Below are 23,103 nucleotides of genomic sequence, written 5' to 3' on the forward strand. Positions count from 1 at the left end.
GCAAAACTGTACTCAGGGACAGGCCGAGGTCAAGAAATAAAGAGTACGTGCAATATGATAAATGGTCTGAGATTGGGGCAGGCAATGAAGGGTCAGTATGGAGATCAGGCACAGGTCTGGTCAGGCAATAGAGGGTCAGAATCCAAAAAACGGGCAGAAAGCTGGCACACAGGCAGACAACAGAACAGACACTTTTGCAGAATACTATCAAGCTACAAAAACTATTGTTCAGGTAACCTCTCACAGGGGAAGGTGGCCTTAAAGGAACCTGTCATCAACTTTATGCTGACCTCACTGAGGGCAGCATAAAATAGTGACAGAAATGTTGATTTCAGCGGTGTGTCACCATGAGCTAAAAGTAAGTGGTTTCTGAGAACTAGCATCATAATCATTGCAGCCCAGGACTTGAAAAGAGTCAAATCTACCTGAGAAGAGTCCTGGTTATCCCTAATCTTCTGCTCTCTCACCCATCTGCTGATGATTGGCAGTTCTCTCCTAGAGAGAAGGGGAGAAACCCAGGTAGAAGACTGTCAGCCATGAGCAGGTGGGCGGGAGAGCAGGAGATTATGGATAACCGTGACTCTTCTCAGGTGGCCGTGACTCTTTTCCAGGCCCGGTCTGCAAGGATTGTGATGTTGGTTCTCGGCAACCACTTTTAACTTTTAAATGACAGACCGCTAAAGTCAACTCACCTGTCTTTATTTCATGCTGCCATTAGTATGGGCAGCATAAGGTTGATGACAGGTTCCCTTTAAGTACCCCACAGTTGCCAGCAAATGAAGATTAGGGTGCATACGCTGGCCCTACAAGCAGAAGATGAGAGGTCTAGCCAGAAAAGCAGCAATCTTCAGGGAGGGACAGAGCAATCCTAGCGGCCGGGTCTGCGAGAAGGGAACAGCGATAGGCGGATTTGCTCTGCTGGGATACAGAAACCCAGGAGTGGTGAAAGAAGCAGTGGTGGCCGTGGGCCATTGATGTGTCAGATTAAATTTTACAACCTATTATTCTGTCACCATTTATATCAGTGGTGGTGAACCTATGGCACGGGTGCCAGAGGTGGCACTCAGAGCTCTCTCTGTGGGCACCCGCACCCTGGAAAAAGTCTATGGTGTACCAATATGCCTTAGACTTTTCCTGCCATTCATCATCACTATGAATGGCACAGGCAGCACACTGAATGCAGGCAGGATATTAGAGCTAAATGGTAAAGTACATGGAAAATATACTATATTGGACTGTAGTATTCAGGTAAAAGTGCAGTGTTGGCACTTTGCGATAAATAAGTGGGTTTAGGGTTGCAGTTTGGGCACTCGGTCTGTAAAAGGTTCACCATCCCTGATCTATATACTGTATAGGAGTGCGTAGGGAAAGGTTGATGTACATTTCCCAATGGTAATTATACTATCATTAAACAGACAGTAAGCACAATCTCATTATTCTTACATAAATCAGTATGTATAATGCAAAGAATTCAGAATATTGTAATGACAGCAGTGCTTTAGCAGCAGCTTTATCTCTTAGAAGAAGTCTGATACATGAGGGTTGTAAGACTCAACATTGGATATTATCATCCAGATATTTGGAGAAAGACTAAACATTTTAAATTTATCTAAACAACAGGACTGCAAATATTTTACAAGACTTCATGCAGGTCAGATGACGTGGTGACATGACCATCTGCCAACAGCTTGCTTACCAAGAGATTTCTCTAAAATATTCCTTAATTTTCATATCCAAACATATTTAATCTGGCCCCTTCCTTTCTGGTATTTAAATGGTAATATTTCCTTAAAGCTATATTCTCAGGGTACGACCACACGGTGCGGTCATGATGCGGTTACCACATGCGTAGGGTGCGTTGTCCGCCACTGTTATTTGAAATGTGAATTTTCCTGGTTCTTTAGCTTTTTGATTAACTTTAAATAATGTCATCTCAGGTAAAACATATTCCTCAAGTAACTACTCAACTGTATATCTCATATAGTCAAGAGTCGCAAGCAGAAGGACACGTCTTATATGTGTGGTCAATCAGGTGCAGTCATCAAAACTTTAAAGTGCCAGGTCTATCTCAACCTATTTTGCCATTGACTTCTATTGGAAAATGGGATGCTGCATCATGACCTCATCACGACCGCACTGCGTGACCGTACCCTTATATGAAATATTTTATATGGATACTTTATCAAATTCCGCAAACAGTACAATTTAGTGCAAGTGAATAAAATTTGACATAATGCAATTTACATGCAGCAAAAGAAGAATAATAAGTGTGTGGGTTTTCAAATTTAAAATATTCCAAATCTGTCACCAATTTATTCTGCACTGTATTGTGTATTTCACCCATCGTACTGTAGCAAACTCCATAATCTTCATATAAATTGGAACGTTAAAGGGTTCACAATTTTTTTCCATACAGTATGTCCTATTGGGGCAGGGGTGCAAAACTTTTTCTGGGTGGGCGCCGCATTGTCAGACTGAAGGAATCCCAAGGGCCGAAAACAAAGGCGTTGCTAGGTTAAAACATTCGGTCCTGGGCCCCTGATGTTTTGTCCCAGGCCCAAATGTCCTGTCTGATCACTTCATGTAAGTGCAGCTCTTTACCTCCACTGACAAGCAGGCAGGGAACCATTCCTTGCCGATAATTGCCTGCTCAGTAGGTGTGTGTAAATGTGCCTTAACAGCCATGTAGTAGGGTTATCAGTCAGCCTTATCTTCTATCTATATAAACTAAAGATATTTCCTTAAAGGGGTTGTCCGAGTTATTTTTTTTATTCTTTCTATGTTTCTAACTAGGCAAATGTAACAGTTTTCCAATTAACTAACTTTATCTCCAGTGGTTGGTTTCTCAGATTTCACTGAGGGTCACATGGTCAGCTTCTTTCCCTGCTCTGATAATGTTTGTGCACAAGCCTGAGAGATCTGTACACAAGACGTCACTGTACTGGCCACGCCCCCTGCACTGCCGGCTGCTGCTTATCGCTCTCTTCCAGGATTCTTAACCCCTTCAGCTGCACAGACTCAGGGATGAAGTGTTTACTGTGCAGCTGCAGGCAGTGAGGAGACAAATGTTGGGCACAGGAGCTGAAAGAGAAGTTCTGCAGAGCATTGCAGGTAGGGGAAAGATCCTGTGTGTATTAGCAGTGTCATTGTACAGCTAGGACTTTTAGTTCTACACATACAACATGCTGCTGAGTCTCCCAGCAGGCAGACATGTCACTCAGGGCAGCACTTGTATTCACTCCCTTAGCAGTGTCATTATACAGCTGGGATTTGTAGTTCTACACATACAACATGCTGCTGAGTCTCCCAGCAGGCAGACCTGTCACTCAGGGCAGTACTTGTATTCACTCCCTTAGCAGTGTCATTGTACAGCTGGGACTTGTAGTTCTACACATACAACATGCTGCTGAGTCTCCCAGCAGGCAGACATGTCAGTCAGGGCAGCACTTGTATTCACTCCCTTAGCAGAGCAGGGGGAGGGGCAGAGATTGTTTTTATTGCAAGTAAACAAAGGGCCAGAAGAGAACCAGGGAAATGAGGAAATAGATATGTTTTTGCCTAAAACTTGTTTAGCTTAGTTATATATTGCTGACCATGAGATTTACAGTGCTATATTTTCTTTTCCCATAACTCGGACAACCCCTTTAAGAATGACATGTAGAAGAGTACTGAAAACAATGGCAGTAGTAACAGTGATAATCACCATCATCGCCATGGAAGGAACACTAAACCTGAATCCAAAAAAAAAAACAGAACAGCAAACTGTAACATTATTTCCCAATTGTTCTAGCTCCTTTCCTGTCCTATATCACAATTGCACAATTGTACTTCCATTCTGCGGCTGAAAAAGTTTCTATCACTTTCTATCACAGGACTGCAGAACGCACAGGGGCTGCTATCTGTTTTGCGAATCCGCAATTTGCAGACTGCAAAACACGTATGGCCGTCTGAATGGGCCCTTATTAATACTATAAAATAAATACAGTACAAGCAGTAGTACCAACAGTACCTGTACTAGCCCACACAGTAACACCAGCCATAGTACCTCACTGACTTATAGCGGGTTTACATGGCCAAAGAGCAATTATTGGGAAGGAAACGTTCATTCCAGACATCTGGATGCTCGTTGGGGAAAAGCACTGCATTTACATGCAGCGATCACCTTCACAGTATAAGAACAAGAGATCGCTATTGCAATCGCTCATCCTCATACAGGAGTGCTATTTAGACAGTATGTTCTGCTGCCCAGAAATGATCATTTACTTGCTTTTGCTCGTTTCTTGTTTGTAGGAACATTCGTCCCTGATAATCTGCCTGACAATCGGCCCATGTAAACCCGCCATTACAGTGGCAGCACTACAAGTTGTTTTTGTGGCAGAAGTAAGTAGTCTTACATTTAAAATTAGGAAACCGAAAACGGGTTTGGTACCGAGGTACAGGCCGGTACCAAACCCGACTTTGGATTCTTAACTTTAAATGTTTTTAAAGATGCGGAAATGAACCTAATTAATTCACCGAAGTCTCACGCGACCACGGGTGAAAATAAGTTTGGCTCCACAGAGCCAATACATTTTAATGCACTAAAATTGAAATTTTTGAATAAATCGACTACAGATCGATGATCCGAAGCTCGATTAGCTCAAGACTAAACATAGCATGTGGGGATGTAATAAAGGAGTGCGGCATACTAAATGTGCCTAAATAAATCCCCCTTCTAGCTGACATACTATGTCATGGTTAGTCATATTTGTATATCAGGGTCTTGGGAAAACTGGGTAGTTTGCACAAAGTAAAAGTAATAATAAGAGTGGCAATTTCACCTCAGTTTTTTTTGTTTGTTTTTTCCTGTAATTTTTACACTAAAATTCTAAAAGATCTGACCACAAAGTAAATGCAAACAAAAACATACAAAGCTCATCTAACTCTGTTATATTTGTTGCCTTGGAGCCTCTCCAGCCTCCTCCTGCAGACCCTTCAGCACTATACAGGCTATGGACTCCTTTCTAGTCAGTGGGGACTTAGGGCTGTATTAGGCTACTTTCACTCTAGCGTTTTCAATTCCGCTATTGAGATCCATCATAGGATCTCAATAGCGGATGAAAACGCTATTGTCAATGGGGACAAAACAGAACGAAACGAAATTCAACAAAATGCATTCTGTCCGCGATGTAGTGCGAAGCAAGATTTACTATGCTAGGAATATAACCATGTTTTTGAGGCTTTTAATAAATGTCCTCTTGAAATTACAGATGTAGCAGAGCTAAGGGCTGTTTCACACGAGCGGATGCCGTGCGTGGCATCCGCTCCGTGAAAGAGTGCCAAGACCCGATGCAGACTGCAGAGGCGCGGAGCATTAACATGACTGATAATGCTCCGTGCCTCTCTGTGAGATAAAGTTGTCACTGTGATTTCATAGTAAAGAGGTCACAGAGAGGCACGGAGCATTATCAGTCATGTTAATGCTCCGTGCCTCTGCAGTCTGCATCGGGTCTTGGCACTCTTTCACGGAGCGGATGCCACGCACGGCATCCGCTCGTGTGAAACAGCCCTAAAACTGACTGATAACTCTCATGACAATGTCTCATGACAAAAGCCATTGAACTACATTGAAAGAGTTAGTTAACCTTTTTGTGCCATTTTGTACTTAACAAGTTAACCATTAAGTTTAGCTCAGCTGTATGTAGAGTCTATGATGTGGTAGATGCCACTGGCTGTCACAGCTCAGGGGACATGTCCTTTCTGCTGCAGGTCTTTCCCTGTCGCAGCTAAGGCTACTTTCACACTTGCGATTTCCCTTTCCGCTATTGAGATCCGTCATGGGACAAAACTGAACTGAACGAAACTGAATTCACCAAAATGCGTTCCGTTCTGTTTGGTTGCGCTCCCATCATGGACAGAATAACGCTGTAAATCAATCCGTTTTCTCTGACACAATAGAAAACGGATCCGTTCCCCATTAACTTTCAATGGTGTTCAAGACGGATCCGTCATGGCTATGTAAGAGATAGCGTTATGTGACATCACTGATATGGCAATGTGGTTTTGATGTACTGAGACATGAATTTTGATACCATTCATTATTGAGCTCAAATTGTTTGGTCACACCACTTTTTACTATCAGATGTTGACCATTAATATTGCACTTGCACTTTATTATTGTACACCGACCACCCACCATCGGTCCTTTTGGTTTTTAATGTTTTTAAATGTCCTGTGGTTTTTGCTAATCATGTCTTTGTGAAATTTCCAATAAAAATTATGTAATTATGTGATTACTTTGTATTCGTATGTGTTTTTGCTTATTGAGGGACCCATACATCTTCTATTGGTTTTCTTTGATAAGTTCAGGTGTGGGTCCTGGATATTGGTTTTGGGCTTTATATAGGTTTCCTATATAAGAGATAATACAACCGGATCCGTTCATGATGGATGCATGCGGTTGTATTATTGTAATGGAAGCGTTTTTGCAGATCCATGACTGATCCGCAAAAAACGCTAATGTGAAAGTAGCCTTACATTAACAGATGAGGGAGACGATTGTCGGGAGGGAAGCGTTCCTTCCCGACAATCACCTCTTCGTCAGTGGAGGAGACCGCTGCTATTACATGGGGGAGGAGCAATTGTTAATGCAATCGCTCAGCCCCATACAGAAACATTGTTTGCCGGAAGCAGATCGTGATTATACAGCACAATCTGCCGCCGGCAAGTAATGATTTTTTAACCTGCTGAAAGACTGCAATTGCCTGACGAACAAGCGTTTCCTCGTTCATTGGATAATCGGCAGCAATTTTACACAGACAGATCATCGCTAACAAACGTTCCTACAAACGCTTGTCAGCGATGATCTGCCCAAAAATCGGTTGGTGTAATATAGGCCTAAAGCCCTTATAATTTTCCCCGAATTTCCGGTTTTGTGATCTGCTGCACATCCTCGGTCTCCAGCCAAAGATGGTGGAGACGGGGAGAAAAGGGCTTCTCTTTGCTTGCAAGAGTTCAGAAACTGCTTGCTTTCTGACAGTCTTGTGGGCATGCTGTATCGAAGAGGGACATTTTTATAGATGTATTCAATTATTATTTCTTTATGTGTTTATAGATTCTGTGTCCCTCAAAGAACATGTGCATCAACTTGCAAAGTCATCGAGATCCTACTTAGAAATCCAATATTGTTCTCTGGAAAACATCCAGTATTCCATATGCAACCACATTTTCCAGTGCTCATCACAAGGACAATGGTTAATTGTGCAACTGATTAACACTATTGTTTTAACAAATATTCTATAGGCTGAAATCTGAGTTGACTTTTCCCGGGTTAATGACCAAAAGCAAGTAACTGTAAGGGCAGAGTGATCACATCATTTGATGTTTCGGATAACACTAGGCTTATTCATGAATTGTCTAGACAGCTTCAAACAAAGGAGAACTACTGACTGCTAACAGCTGCAAATCCCTGAAAATGCTTTGTATCTCCGCTGTGTACCACTAACTGCAGGCACATCTAAAGGCACTAAAACTTCTATAAACTCCACCGAGTATTCCATAAATACTTCCTGTGGTTTTCAAGGTGAGAGAAAAAAAGTTTGGTAACTGTCAGCATTGTCCTGTAAAGTGAACAATGAAGATGAAATATATTTGAAGCTGTTCATATAAGAGCGAATGTCTCTTAGGTAGGATATAGTGTGAGCAATCTACTTCATTAGAGGGCTTGTCCAGATAGAAAGAAGTTGTATAAAAGTGAATTGAAAATTTATAAAACTAATATATTTTTATTATTATATTCACACTGTTGTGTTAAAAAGGTTGTGCCAAGGTTGCAAGTTATCTCCATTGGGACCCCTACCGACCCATAAAAATAGGGGTTCCATTGCCCTGATCTGATGGAGCGGCAGGTCAGGCATTCATCCTGCTGCTCCACTCACTCTCTAACTGCTTGAGATAGTAGAGTATAGTATTCTGCTATTTCCAGCGATCCCATGAAGAATGAATAGAGTGGCAGGGTCCATGCCCGACTTGCCATTCCATCAGATCAAGGAAGGGGCCCCCCTTAATTAGGATCAGTGGGAGTCCCGGCAGTCAGACCCTAGCAATAAGTAAGTTATCCCCTTGCCTGTGGATAGGGCATAACTTGCCAATTTGGCACAACCCCTTTAATTTCAGCACCAGTCTTCTCCACTTTTCTGCACCGTTTCACTACAGACAGGGAGCTTTGTGATTAGTGACGTACTTGAATGGGCGTCATTGGCTCAGTGCAATAGCTAAAGTTGGCCATACCCCTGAGACAAAGAATGGCCACGCTGCATCAAACTTAAGCGGCCAACCAGGGAGTATTTTTTTTTTTAAACTGAATCCCTGGTCCTTCACCAAAAGGGAAGATGATCGGCCCAATTTAGCAATTTTGTCCAACAATTTTCCAGTGTAACCGATTACATTTAAGCCATCGTTCATTGCGAAATAATGTTTGCACTAGTTTTTCAAACATAATTTTGTCTGACTTTGGTTTCATGTGTATGTCAACCTTAAAGGGAGACTGACAGGCCAAATCAGCATATTTAGTTATATATATGACATTACAGGTCTTATAAAGTCTATTAAAAGCATCTAAGTATCCCCCTGTCCACCTTATAAATACCGAAAACTAAAGTTTTATAACCTGCTTGTCTCGTCACCAATCTGCCCAAGGGGCGGCGTTTAATCTCAAATTGCGCCCAAGCCAGCCGCTCCCAACTGCCGTTCTGCAGCCTCGCCCAGCTCATCAATATTCACTTCGCTGGGCGGCGGCTACAACTCTCCCCAGTCAAGATCCTGCGCATGGCCAATTGATTCCTCTGGGCATCGTCCTCGTCTAATCTTCTGCGCTTGCGCCCGGCCGGGGTTACATGGAGCCTGCTTACAGACCCAGCATCTGCTTCATGCGCATGCGCCGGGCACTGTTCAGAGCAGCGCTTCAGAGCGCTGCTCACTTACATCTCGCGGGATCTTGACTGGGGAGAGTTGTAGCCGCCGCCCAGCGAAGTGAATATTGATGAGCTGGGCGGGGCTTCAGAGCAACAATTGGGAGCGCCTGGCTAGGCGCAATTTCAGATTAAAAGCTGCCCCTTGGGCAGATTGGTGACAAGACAAGCAGGTTATAAAACTTTAGTTTTCGGTATTTATAAGGTGGACAGGGGGGATACTTAGATGCTTTTAATAGACTTTATAAGACCTGTAATGTCATATATATAACTAAATATGCTGATTTGGCCTGTCAGTGTCCTCTTTAAGTCAACCTCCTTCTGTTGTGCAGCGGATGCACAGAGAAGGGGGCAGGCTTAGCTATTGAACTAAGTCACACACCTAGCACCCTTCAAGCATATGGCTACTCATGAAACATTTCCAGACATGGAGCAGATCAGGGCTGAAATCAGCACACGGGGCAGCTACCATACATGTTATCAATTTGCATTTAAAATAAATATTTAAACAACTATTTGTCTGGCTGGACAGGAGTTTAGACATCACAGCATGGACTTTCTGGGGTCTCAGACAATCCAACTAATACTCATCCACCTATCTCACAGATTGACATTCCTGGCCCTGTTACTGCTTGTAATTTACACAATGATTTCTCCACACAAGACTTGTATAGAATGTTTGATGGTCTGATGAAGGTTGTATGATCAATAACTTTAACCATCAAACCATACTATGTCTAAAAATTAATCTCGATTGTATAGAGGTTTGCTAGGTCTACTCTCTACATTGACTGGGTTAGTAACCTAATCCAAACACCTCCGAATATATCCAGAGTGCCATGATATCCTTATAATTTTTATGGCTGTTTCAGAGATGAGTGGGTGATTTGCTAATTCAGAACCCTTCAAATACATGCGGTTGGTACACTGTCCATTATGAAAACTTTTTACCTATGACTTATATCTGCATCCATTTACACTGTAAGCTTTAGGGCAGGCTGTATATTCACTAAGTCATTGAACTGTAATGTTCTGTTGACTAAATTGTCATTATAGTTACCACATTTGGTGAAGATTTTCTATGTTGAACATGTTTTCAATTTTGAAACCTTCTTATGTTTCTAAGGAAACATGGCAACGCTCTTCGACAGTGAATAACATAGAGTTCCTGGAGACGAATTAATTCATGAATTTCAACTCAAGACACTATATTGGTATTGATAAATTGATAGGGATGACTGTATAAAACTTTTACAGCTCACTCATAAAGTATTACTCAAAATAAACGAGCATATACAGGAACTGTTCCTTCCCAATAAGTGCTTATTTGTGGTGAGAGCTGCACAAACATGAAGCAAACACCTCCACTGTATGGGAATGATCCTCATGCAGATTAATTGTTTCTGGGCAGCAGATCGTTGTCTACACTGCACAATGATTAAGGTGTCTACATAAACAATGAATTACCTGATGAAAGAGCATTTCGCTCGTTTTGCTCTAGGCAGCCAAAACTTGTTGCCCTGATTCATTTTTGTCTGGACTACTGCACTGCACTAATGACTGGTCTGCCCCTCAATAAACCCCTTCTTTCAAATCTATCCTGAATGCAGAAGCAAGGATTTCTGCAAGCCTCATTCAGATGAATGGAACTGATCTTCCGTTTGTGCATCAGATTCTGTTGTGTGTGTGTGTGTGTGTGTGTGTGAAGGCGCTCTGAGGAATTAGGCTAGGTCATCAATATCATATCAGCAGGGAGGCCTGCAATCAGACTTCTGCCAATCTGATATTAATGACTTATTCTATGGACAGATCGTCAATACCTCAGAGCCAGAGTAGCATAGTAACATAGTTTATAAGGCTAAAAAGGACATCTGTCCATCTAGTTCAACCTGTTATCCTGCAAGTTGATCCAGAGGAAGGCAAAAAAACAAACTGTGAGGTAGAAGCCTATTTTTCCCCACTTTGGGGGCAAAAAAATCCTCAATCAGGCAATCAGAATAACTGGAAGAGTAATTGGATGAGGTGGCTCTACCTACAAGTAAGATGGAGTGGTGCTCAATATCTCAAGGTGTTGACTCCAAACACCCAAAAAAGTTAATAGATAGCAGTTTGTGATATGGCACTCATATACCTGGAGAGTCTGCTTTAACAATTGTGATTTATTAATAATTCATATGTGACAATATTAATTGATAAAAGTCATAAATTCCATATAAAACATACAGTAAAATAAAATATGTATTATAACACTACTAAAACAACATATGTTTTATAACACCACTCAAGAGAGGAAGAAGTCAGTCACCTATAGGACTTCGAAACGCGTCTGACAGGAATCTGGACTTTGCAACACCATTGTCTCTGCGCACGCTGGAGAGTGATTACCCTTTTGCCGTCTGTCGATTGGGAAACCGATCCGTCCCCCTACAAATAACTGCTCCATAGAACCGCTTGGAGTTTGGCTGATCCACTCCCACTTGACTGGAGCGAACTAGGACTGGAGCACGAGGGACGCTGAAGCAGCGGAGATCAGAGGAGCAAGCCGCACATTGATCTGGAGGTAAGGGAATAATATAGCTCTAAACAGGTGGGACGCCACCTAGAGCTCAATTCCCCCACAGCTAAGCATCGCAATTGATCTGTGAACTATACCCTACACAGAGATGACAATGATATAATGACAATATGAATTATTAAAACGTATGGTGCGGCTATATCCAATACTTACCACTCAAACTGACTATTTGAACTTAGCCAGATGTGAAGCTGGCCATTGGATGGAGATGCAGTAGTATGCAACAATCCTAATTGAAAAATCCGGTCTATTTGATCGTGGTGGATACTATCTGGTGCTGCTAGCCCTATGCGATTATATTTATATCTGTTAATTACGGTGGTGGTGTTATAATACATATTTTATTTTACTGTATGTTTTATATGGAATTTATGACTTTTATCAAATAAAATTGTCACATATGAATTATTAATAAATTACAATGGTTAAGCAGACTCTCCAGGTATATGAGTGCCATATCACAAACTGCTATCTATTAATCAGAATAACTCCCTGGATCAACGACCCCTCTCTAGTAGCTATAGCCTGTAATATTATTACACTCCAGAAATACATCCGGGCCCCTCTTGAATTCCTTTATTGTACTCACCATCACCACCTCCTCAGGCAGAGAGTTCCATAGTCTCACTGCTCTTACCGTAAAGAATCCTCTTCTATGTTTGTGTACAAACCTTCTTTCCTCCAGACGCAGAGGATGTCCCCTCGTCACAGTCCTGGGGATAAATAGATGATGGGATAGATCTCTGTACTGACCCCTGATATATTTATTCATAGTTATTAGATCTCCCCTCAGTCGTCTATTTTTCTAAAGTGAATAACCCTAACTAGTGATTTTTAAAGTGGCAGGACTATTTTCTCATCAAGGGCATCTCTGCTCCTTTTGATGCAACCCATTATCTTATTGGCCTTGGCAGCAGCTTCCTGACACTGGTTTCTCCTGCTTAGTTTGCTGTCCACAAAAATTCCTAGGTCCTTTTCCATGTCAGTGTCAGTGTTTTACCATTTAGTAAGTACGGGTGACTTGCATTATTCCTTCCCATGTGCATAACCTTACATTTCTCAGTGTTAAACCTCATCTGCCACTTTTCTGCCCAAGCCTCTAATCTATCCAGATCCATCTGTAGCTGTAAAGTGTCCTCTTCCGTGTTAATTACTTTACACAGTTTAGTGCCATCTGCAAAAATTGATACTTTACTATGCAAGCCTTCTACAAGATCATTAATAAATATATTGAAGAGAATAGGGCCCAATACTGACCCCTGAGGTACCCCACTAGTGACAGTGACCCAATCTGAGTGTGTACCATTAATAACCACCCTCTGTTTTCTATCACTCAGCCAGTTACTTACCCACATACAGACGTTTTCTCCCAGTCCGAGCATTCTCATTTTATATGCTAACCTTTTATGTGGTACAGTGTCAAATGCTTTGGAGAAGTCAAGATATGCGACATCCATTGATTGAACCCATTTAAGTTCAGCTTAAGTTTAAAATGGTTAGTCACACAGAGCTTAAAGGGCTACTATATATGCGAGCAGGACAGTAGATGAGGACATCATGTGTGAATGCATGTGCATAAATACATAAAGACACAGTATTACTCTAACTTTACGATGGGATAAAAGCTACAGTTTAAAAGACTGTCCTTTCTAGTGAAATCTATGGAGAACTGTCCTGTTGCTGACAGCGTCTCAGCATGGCGGCAGGAATGCCACAGAGGAGCAGCTGTTTGGGTATGGTAAACAATGAGGGAGGACAGGAACAAAGATGTTTCCCAAGTGAGAAAGCAAACAACAGGCAGTCAACAAATTCATGGCTTATCTCCATCCACTTTCACTGGCCATCCAGCCATTCATTTGAAAGAGAATGATGTCACAGCTGTGACTGCACAGCAAACACCAAGGCCAGGAATATTCATCTGAAAACGCTTGTACCGTATCTCATTCTCATTAATAAACATATCAATTATCGAGAACGGAGAACAATTCATGTCAAGCAGACTAAAAGAGTTAGTTTTCTACACAGAGAGGTCTTATAATAGATAATGTTTACTCCATAATAAAGCCTGGGGCAGATTTATCATTAGCTGGATGATAAAAATGTAGTATAGAAAATCTGTGGTTACAATGCACCAGCACCTTTAATAGCTGTATCTCCTGGCTCCCCAACGCACATACATGTTCAGTTCAGCCAAGTCAGATACCTCTTGTGGTGGCTTATCTTCTAGGAGAATAAAAGCATTCCTCCAATCCTTCTTTTCCCAACATCATTTATCAGAGAAGGGTCAGGAGCTCCCATGTACATTAGGCCTCATGCACACAACCGTATGCATTTTGCGGTCCACATCTTCCGCATCTTTTTGCGCAAACCATGAGATCAATGGACATCATCATGGGTGTAAATAATTTGTCCATTCTGACTGGCACTCATCTCCTTCATAGTGGTGATCAGAATCCAGAAACTGGGTGGCTAAAGATTCTCGAATTTTGCATCTGGCACGCAACTATTTAGGTTGTTGTCTATTGATGTTAGAAGTCTTACTAATGTCGTATAAGGTCATACAAATTTGTACGGTCAAACGATTGCTTGAAAAAGTCATTGAATATGTGGACATGTACTGTATAACTTTTAGCTACCTAAAACTCGCCATGAGTGCCCCTATCTTGCCCTGTAGTAAAGATCGATGAATGGAATGTTGGAAATACTATCCTGAAATGGTGCTGAATAGAAATTGGTATAAAGGGGTAGATGCACAGGTACTTAGACAATGCCAAGGATAGAAGTTGGTCATGAAGGGTTCACTGATAGGTAGACAGCTCACTGATTGAGCATGACATTTCCAGGGCTGCTTGGTTAACCTCTTGTTATGTCCAATACTCCTATGAAAAGGCTTGATCAGCTCCGCCATACATGCATCTTATGTCATAGGTTGTAATGGCCCCCATCATCATTGCATGCTGACAAGAGCAGAAAGCACAGTGCTACTTTTGAAACAACCAACTGATTACGTAAAACAAATAGATCTTTGAAGGTTCTCATTCATCCAGGTCATGGTATATCAGTATTAATCACGGCCTGATGAAGTAGACGACTGTTGGTAAGGAAGCATTCCTTCCCAACAACTGCCTGCTGATCAGTGGAAGAGAAAGCTGCATTTACATACAGCAATCCCCTTCACTGTACCAGTACTGCCATCATTCATCCTCATAGATAGTCATTGTTTCTGGAAAGCAGAGTACGATCTGCTGCCCACAAGTGATGATTTAGATGTCTGCATCAACAATTGTTTCACCCAATGAACAAGCAATTTGGCGGGTGCATTGGCAGCACCCGTACACGGGCAGATTATCAGGAACGAGCGTTCACATGAATGTTTATCCACAATAATCTGCCAGTGTAAAAGGGCCTTAAATCAGAGTAAGGCCTCATGCACACGACCGTTGTGTGCATCCGTGGCCGTTGTGCCGTTTTCCGTTTTTTTTCGCGGACCCATTGACTTTCAATGGGTCCGTGGAAAAATCGGAAAATGCACCGTTTTGCAGCCGAGGCCGTGATCCGTGTATCTTGTCCGTCAAAAAAATATGACCTGTCCTATTTTTTTGACGGACAACGGTTCACGGACCCATTCAAGTCAATGGGTCCGTGAAAGAACACGGATGCACACAAGATTGGCATCCGTGTCCGTGATCCGTGGCCGTAGGTTGCTTTCATACAGACGGATCCGAAGATCCGTCTGCATAAAAGCTTTTTCTGATCTAAGTTTTCACTTCAGTGAAAACTCATTTCCGACAGTATATTCTAACACAGAAGCGTTCCCATGGTGATGGGGACGCTTCTAGTTAGAATACACTGCAAACTTTGTACAAGACTGCCCCCTGCTGCCTGGCAGCACCCGATCTCTTACAGGGGGATATGATAGCACAATGAACCCCTTCAGGTGCGGCACCTAAAGGGGTTAATTGTACTATCATATTCCCCTGTAAGAGATCAGGGCTGCCAGGCAGCAGGGGGCAGACCCCCCCCCCCAGTTTGAATATCGTTGGTGGCACAGTGTGCCCCCACCATCGCCCCCCCCCCTCCCTCCCTCTATTGTATTAAATCGTTGGTGGCACAGTGTGCCAACCACCATCGGCCCCCCTCCCTCCCTCTATTGTATTAAATCGTTGGTGGCACAGTGTGCCAACCACCATCGGCCCCCCTCCCTCCCTCTATTGTATTAAATCGTTGGTGGCACAGTGTGCCAACCACCATCGCCCCCCCCCCCTCCCTCTATAGCAGTAACATTGGTGGCAGTGTGCGGTCTCAACAGTAGAAGATTCATACTTACCTGCTTGCTGCTGCGATGTCTGTGAACGGCCGGGAGCTCCTCCTACTGGTAAGTGACAGTTCTTTAGCAATGCGCCGCACAGACCTTTCACTTACCAGTAGGAGGAGCTCCCGGCCGGACACAGACATCGCAGCAGCAAGCAGGTAAGTATGAATCTTCTACTGTTGAGACCGCACACTGCCACCAATGTTACTGCTATAGAGGGAGGGGGGGGGCGATGGTGGTTGGCACACTGTGCCACCAACGATTTAATACAATAGAGGGAGGGAGGGGGGCCGATGGTGGTTGGCACACTGTGCCACCAACGATTTAATACAATAGAGGGAGGGAGGGGGGCCGATGGTGGTTGGCACACTGTGCCACCAACGATTTAATACAATAGAGGGAGGGAGGGGGGCCGATGGTGGTTGGCACACTGTGCCACCAACGATTTAATACAATAGAGGGAGGGAGGGGGGGCGATGGTGGGGGCACACTGTGCCACCAACGATATTCAAACTGGGGAGGGGGGGGGGCTGCCCCCTGCTGCCTGGCAGCCCTGATCTCTTACAGGGGAATATGATAGTACAATTAACCCCTTTAGGTGCCGCACCTAAAGGGGTTAATTGTGCTATCATATCCCCCAGTAAGAGATCGGGTGCTGCCAGGCAGCAGGGGGCAGTCTTGTACAATGTTTGTAGTGTATTCTAACCTGAAGCGTCCCCATCACCATGGGAACGCCTCTGTGTTAGAATATACTGTCGGATCTGAGGTTCACGAAGTAGCTCATATCCGACAGTATATTCTAACATAGAGGCGTTCCCATGGTGATGGGGACGCTTCAAGTTAAAATATACCATCGGATTGGAGAAAACTCCAATCCGATGGTATAAAAGAACTCCAGACTTTACATTGAAAGTCAATGGGGACGGATCCGTTTGAAATGGCACCATATTGTGTCAACATCAAACGGATTCGTCCCCATTGACTTGCATTGTAATTCAGGACGGATCCGTTTGGCTCCGCACGGCCAGGCGGACACCAAAACGACTTTTTTTTCATGTCCGTGGATCCTCCAAAAATCAAGGAAGACCCACGGACGAAAAAACGGTCACGGATCACGGACCCACGGACTCCGTTTTTGCGGGCCGTGAAAAAAAACTGTCGTGTGCATGAGGCCTAACAGGACTTGTTGTATTTTCTCCTGAAGGTGTTTTGTTAAACATCCGACTGGCTTTCTCAGTTAGAATTCTAATTGAGAAAGCCAGTCGGTTGACTAGTGAAACATCTTTAAAAGGCTTACTACTCCTGATAAAACTAACCAATTAACAAGGTTTTCACATTATCTTTACAAGACGTCTCACAGAGTTGTTTTTTATTGGCAAAGCAGTCTAAAGGCGGATCTAAAGGCGGACCTTTCACGTGGATATCCTTAATCGAATTATTATCCTACCTTGTGGTGCGGCCCCCACTGATGTCTTGGCACTTTTTTTTTTCCTAAAGAAGCCCCCGTTCGTCTGCTGTGGTCCCCGTCTCTTTTGGCGCCTCATATGCTAATGAGGCGACCGGTTATACTAGACGTGGACTTGTATTTCTCCTGGGCGTGGTTATCTTCTCCCTGGCTGCGAGCGCAACCAATCAGAGCGCCCCACTCTTAGCCAGGGAGAAGGAGCTCAAATTCTCGCGGGAGAAGGAGCTGCGAAGATAACCGCGTCCAGGAGAAATACAAGTCCACGCCTAGTATAACCGAGTCTCCTCAATAGCATATGAGGCAACAAAAGATACGGGGACCACAGCGGAAGAACGGGGGGTTCTTTAGAAAAAAACTAAAGTGCCAAGACATCAGTGGGGGGCCACACTATAAGGTAGGATAATAATTTGATTAAGGATATCCAGGTGAAAGGTCCTCTTTAAACTGGGAATTATTTACTCTTCATTTACACTTAGCTCACTCACAGGGGTGCAGATGGCCTCCAAGGGAGTGAAAAACGAATCCCACAGTATGTAATGAAGTGTGAAGGCACTGTTTGCAGATTCCTCATAATGAGAATTCAAATAGATTCATGACTAAATGAACATTTGACTTCTACTCTAGAAGTTGGATGTTCTCATCTAAGTTGCACATTATTTTGAAACTTTAGAGAACTGTGTAGAGTCCCATAAAGCTTACAACAAAGTATCACAAGGTGTTGAATGCTTCAGTGACTTTAAAACTTTAAGTGCTACTGGGCCATTAACTGTCTACAATCTACCAGGAAGGATGAGCTTTTAAGGCCAATAGGTTCAGAGAGACATTCACAAAATGTACACACCTCCCCCAAACATGTTGCCTGAGGCTATTCTTTTGAGAGTCATCTCATATGGAGAACAAAGCCTGGTTAATCCACAGCTGGCTTACATTACTAATAACACAAAATGGACTGATGGTTTTCTGACTATGCGTACGTGTACATATAAATAATCAATGGCTTATATCTATTCAATATTTCAAAGCTAAGAAAATAAATTCAATCCATAAATAAAGAACAAATTAGTTTCCACCACCGGGAAGTTCTTGCTCTTTGAAGGGACACACAGATTTATAATTATAACCATATGGGGTTTAATCAGATAAGGGTCCATGGAATGCGTAAAATTTTGTTAACCACAAATGTCAAGTATTGTTCCCGCATGCTGTCCATGATATGTTCTCATATTTAGAGTACACTGAGGACTAAATGCAAAGACTGGCTGCACATATACTTCACATTTTATGTTTACTTTTGATAGAAGAAACAGAAATCCAGATGTATAAAAATAAATCTAAAGTATATTGGATTTCAATTTCCTTCCTTCATGTTTTCATTATACGTTTCCACCATGTAAGCAAAAGGAAGTGACGTGACTCTTGGCTCTTATACCTTTAGTATGGGGGAGAGTATTTTTTAATGGAATCTCTAGAGTCCTAAAAGAAGAAAGGCCACATAATATGCTGGAATTCCCAGATAATCCATTATCACAGACAGATACATTCCTCAGCTGGGGGGGTATCTAAAACCTGGAAGCACATTGGTAAGCCATATGCCGGTAAGGTCTTGACTTTCCCATTCATCCTATGGCACTATTTTCATGTTATGTTGCCGTGACTCAAACTCAGGCTATGATAAAATATATTTTAGGATGGCTATACATTGTACAAGTCTACAAAATGCTTGCTGAAAATGTAACTATAGTGACCCATATATTTCATATGATGCCAACAATATGCAATAGACAAAAGTTTCAGATTTCCCGGGGAGTGATTTCCCAGCAGATAAGGACATGGTGTAAAGTAGAACTGGCTTAGTTGCCCATAGAAACCAATCAGATTCCACCTTTCGTTTTCCAAAGGAGCTGTGAAAAATTAAAGGTGGAATGTGATTGGTTGCTATGGGCAACTAAGCCAGTTCTACTTTAAACCAGTTTATAAAATCTTCCCCATTATTTTAATAGGACTATTTAATGGTCATTTTAGACAGATGCTATCAAGGCAAACAACAAATTGTCCATTATTGGCATTAAAAATTGGAGAAATATCTGCTAAATACAATAAAAATGACAATGGGTCACCAGAGGAAAAAAATATTCTATATGCACATGCTATGTATCTTATGATTATTCAGATCACTGGCAGGTACGGGGGTTCATATATGAATAGCTGCACAACAAAATGCATCGGCACCCCATACCTATCAACCAGTGACGTACATAGAGAAGTAAGGGCCCCATAGTAAGAATCAAACCAGGCCCCCCACACAGGACAGAAGGGTTTCTGCCTAAACCCTTTTCAATGACCCTATGGTAGTTACGCCCCTGCTATCAACAATGAAGACAACATTTGACTTCATACCAGCAGCATTGAGTATGGTTGTTCAGAAAATAAATCTTGACATATATGACCAAAGTTCTCACCAAAACATCTATATACATGTGTCACGTGACAGACCTGTAGTAGAACTCCCTAAAATTTAGTTTACAATACATTTTTAAGTATTCTATGACATTCCCATAAGTATCCATAAGAACCACAGGCTTCACAATTTACAATTAAAAAAGACACCCCAGATATATGACTCCAACCTATGGTTCACTAATTTCTCCACATAGTTATTTTGAGACTTGGAACATCTTCAAAGTTATTGAGAGGTTTTCATCGGTGCTCAATATCACATAAGGAGAATCTCCAAGTTTGAAAATGTTTGCAGTTATCGGAGGGATGCTCTAAAGGATGGGGGGATGGGGGGGGGGGGGGGTCTGAGAAAGGGGAGAACTGTCCGCAAGTGTAGTAATAATGAACACACCTCTATATCACCATTTTAAAATCACTCCACAAGTGGCCAGCTTACCCTCATGTAGACCCTGAACTGAAAGGTTAGCACACTAAAGTGTCTACTGAGTATCCTGAGAGATATTTCCCACTATTAATGAGGTTATAGAAACTGTAAATCAACTATTCCTGGAATATTCATTCCAGTTGTATGAAATGTGATTGGGATTTCCCTTTGTCTAGACCACACTATTTGTATAATAAGACCCAATTAGTTACCATAATGGACGGATCTCTTACAAATACCTATCTGTACTTATGCTGGGTGCATTCTGCCTAAGGGCTCGTTCACACGACCGTGTGAAGCCCGTGCCCGTTCTGTGTACCGCAAATTGCAGTCCGCTAAGCACGGCACCTGCCGTGTGGCAGCCGCATAGGGATCGTGGCCCCATTCACTTGAATGGGTCCGCGATCCCTCCATTCCGCAAAAAGATAGAGCTATCTTTTTGCGGTGCGGAAGCATGGAACAGAACCTCAGAAAGCACTCCGTAGTGCTTCGGTAGTGTTCCATTCCGCATCTCCGGATTTGCGGACCCATTGAAATGAATGGGTCCGCATCCGTGATGCGGAATGGCCACGGAACGGGACCTGTGTATTGTGGTCCGCAATACAGGCACGGGCTTCACACAAGCCCTAAATGTCACCTACAGTAGGTAATGACACCACTAAAAAGTTACCTCTAGAGGGTCTGAGATATACTCAATAATGGATGGACTGATGAAAGATAGATAGATAGATGATAGTAGATGGATAGACAGATACATAATAGATAGATAGTAGATAATGAGATGATAGATAGATAACAGTAGATGGATGGCTAGATAGATAGATAGATAGATAGATAGATAGATAGATAGATAACAGTAGATAGATAATGAGATGACAGATAGATAACAGTAGATAGATAGATATATAGATAATGAGATGACAGATAGATAACAGTAGATAGATAGATAGATAGATAATGAGATGACAGACAGATAATGAGATGATAGATAGATAGATAGATAGATAGATAATGAGATGACAGATAATTAGACAGACAGATAATGAGATAGATAAATAGATAATGAGATGACACATGTTATAATTAAAGTACTTTATGAAATACAAATCTGCATGAACGCAATGCTGACCCTATAGGAGATAAGCATACCCCTGAATTCTACGTCTCTCCTCAGTCACATATTCTGTACATACTAATGGATCCCTGAACTGCAGGAACTTTCCTGATGCCTTCTCTGGCAATGTGATAACTGGTAACCCTATTAGAAGTAACATCTGGAGAAGTCTCTGTCCCCCACCAGCAGGATATGGAAACCTGATGTGCACCATACCCAGGAGCTGTGCCCCAGGCAGGGGGGAGCAGTCACTATGGAGGGAACTTTTCTCATTCATTTTCCAGCTCCCAGGCATCCACTATACAAGACCATTACCTCTGAGGCGAGTATAGGAAGGGGTTAAGACAGCAGTCATTGCCATGCCAGTGCAGGAACATGAAGGGATGAGCAGTGCTTACCTCGGAGCTGGCACTGGACCCCAGCACACAGCAGTAAAACCAGCAGCAGCTGGCACGCCATGTCTGACCCTCAAGGTGATGTGGCAGCTTGCTGGATGCAGGACAGGGAAGGGTGCCCACTTAGGAGTCTGTCATGTGTGGTCAGGATCCTGGTGCACTCCCCAGCAGATCTCTACTACTTCTCATTCACAATCTTCTCCCATCCAAAGTCCTCCTGAGTAGGGGGATGAACCATTTACATCCAGAGGGGGATGTGCAGAGCCAGCCAGCAGCTCCAGTGTCTCCATGCGCCTGCACTCCTCATTGTGGGAGCTGGGGGCTGTGATCTATGGTAAGGGTTTGTGGAAGGCAGGCTCCGAGCTGTGCTGTCAAGGGATTCAGAGAGAAGTGTTACAGAAAAAGAGAAATGTCCACCCCTCCCCTATGGAGATTTGGTTTAATCCACTAGGGTCCGGCATCTAGAGGATGTTGGCACATGATTTTGGGTATCTGGGCATGTAAGGGGAGTACAAAAGGTGTAGAGAGGGGTTCATCACCAGGTGGGCAAAACACATCTGACTAGGCCCCCAACCCAGTGTCCACTATGTGATTGTGGGGGTGCTGGTTGTCAGAGGCAATCTTTTAACTGATCATTGTATAATCTGTGGTATTACATAGGACTGCAAGTAACATCTACTACTTTATCTGTACAGAGAATGATGACGGTATTATCTGTGAGGTTACATAGGACTACAGGTACACCATACTACATTACCTGTACTCAGGGAGTTATCACTGTGTTATCTGTGGGCTTACATAGGACTGCAAGTAACATCTACTACTTTATCTGTACAGAGAATGATGACGGTATTATCTGTGAGGTTACATAGGACTACAGGTACGCCATACTACATTACCTGTACTCAGCGAGTTATCACTATGTTATCAGTGGGCTTACATAGGACTGTAGGTACATGATACTACATTATCTGTACTTAGGGAGTTATCACTGTGTTATCTGTGGGCTTACATAGGACTGTAGGAATGGTACATGATACTACATTATCTGTACTCAGAGAGTTACAACGGTGTTATCTGTAGAGTTACATAGGACTGCAGGCAACCAGTGGAAATAGTTCTAGGGGCCCACTCTACAGCTACCAAAAAGAAATATTACTTTTTTAGGCTGGTGCACATGAATATTTGCAGTTTAGCACACAATACGGTGTTGTGCACTGCTCTATATCAAATTGTTTCTCATCAACCTGTTACGGACACAGGGCGTACCTGTACGCCCTGTGTATTTCCGATCACAGCAGCGCGGCGGCCGTTGATCGGAACAAGGTGCCTGCTCAAATCATTTGCGGTTTGCTGTTTCCGGGTTATTCGGGTCTCTGGTGACTAGGGCTGCAACGATTAATCGATGTAATC

The 23,103-nt window shown here is 42.8% G+C and overlaps 1 protein-coding gene across 1 annotated transcript in view; it reads right to left on the reverse strand.

Moving 5' to 3' along the window:
- Positions 1 to 21,973, reverse strand: part of LAMA1 (laminin subunit alpha 1) — a 176,306-nt gene extending 154,333 nt beyond the window's left edge. The window contains exon 1 of the mRNA XM_044293408.1: positions 21,694 to 21,973. Coding sequence (XP_044149343.1) covers positions 21,694 to 21,754 — 61 coding nt within the window. The 5' untranslated portion in view covers positions 21,755 to 21,973. The remainder of the gene's footprint in view (positions 1 to 21,693) is intronic.
- Between the last annotated feature and the right edge of the window lie 1,130 nt (positions 21,974 to 23,103).

Source organism: Bufo gargarizans, chromosome 5, assembly GCF_014858855.1.
Source record: "Bufo gargarizans isolate SCDJY-AF-19 chromosome 5, ASM1485885v1, whole genome shotgun sequence".
NCBI classification, from domain to species: domain Eukaryota; kingdom Metazoa; phylum Chordata; class Amphibia; order Anura; family Bufonidae; genus Bufo; species Bufo gargarizans.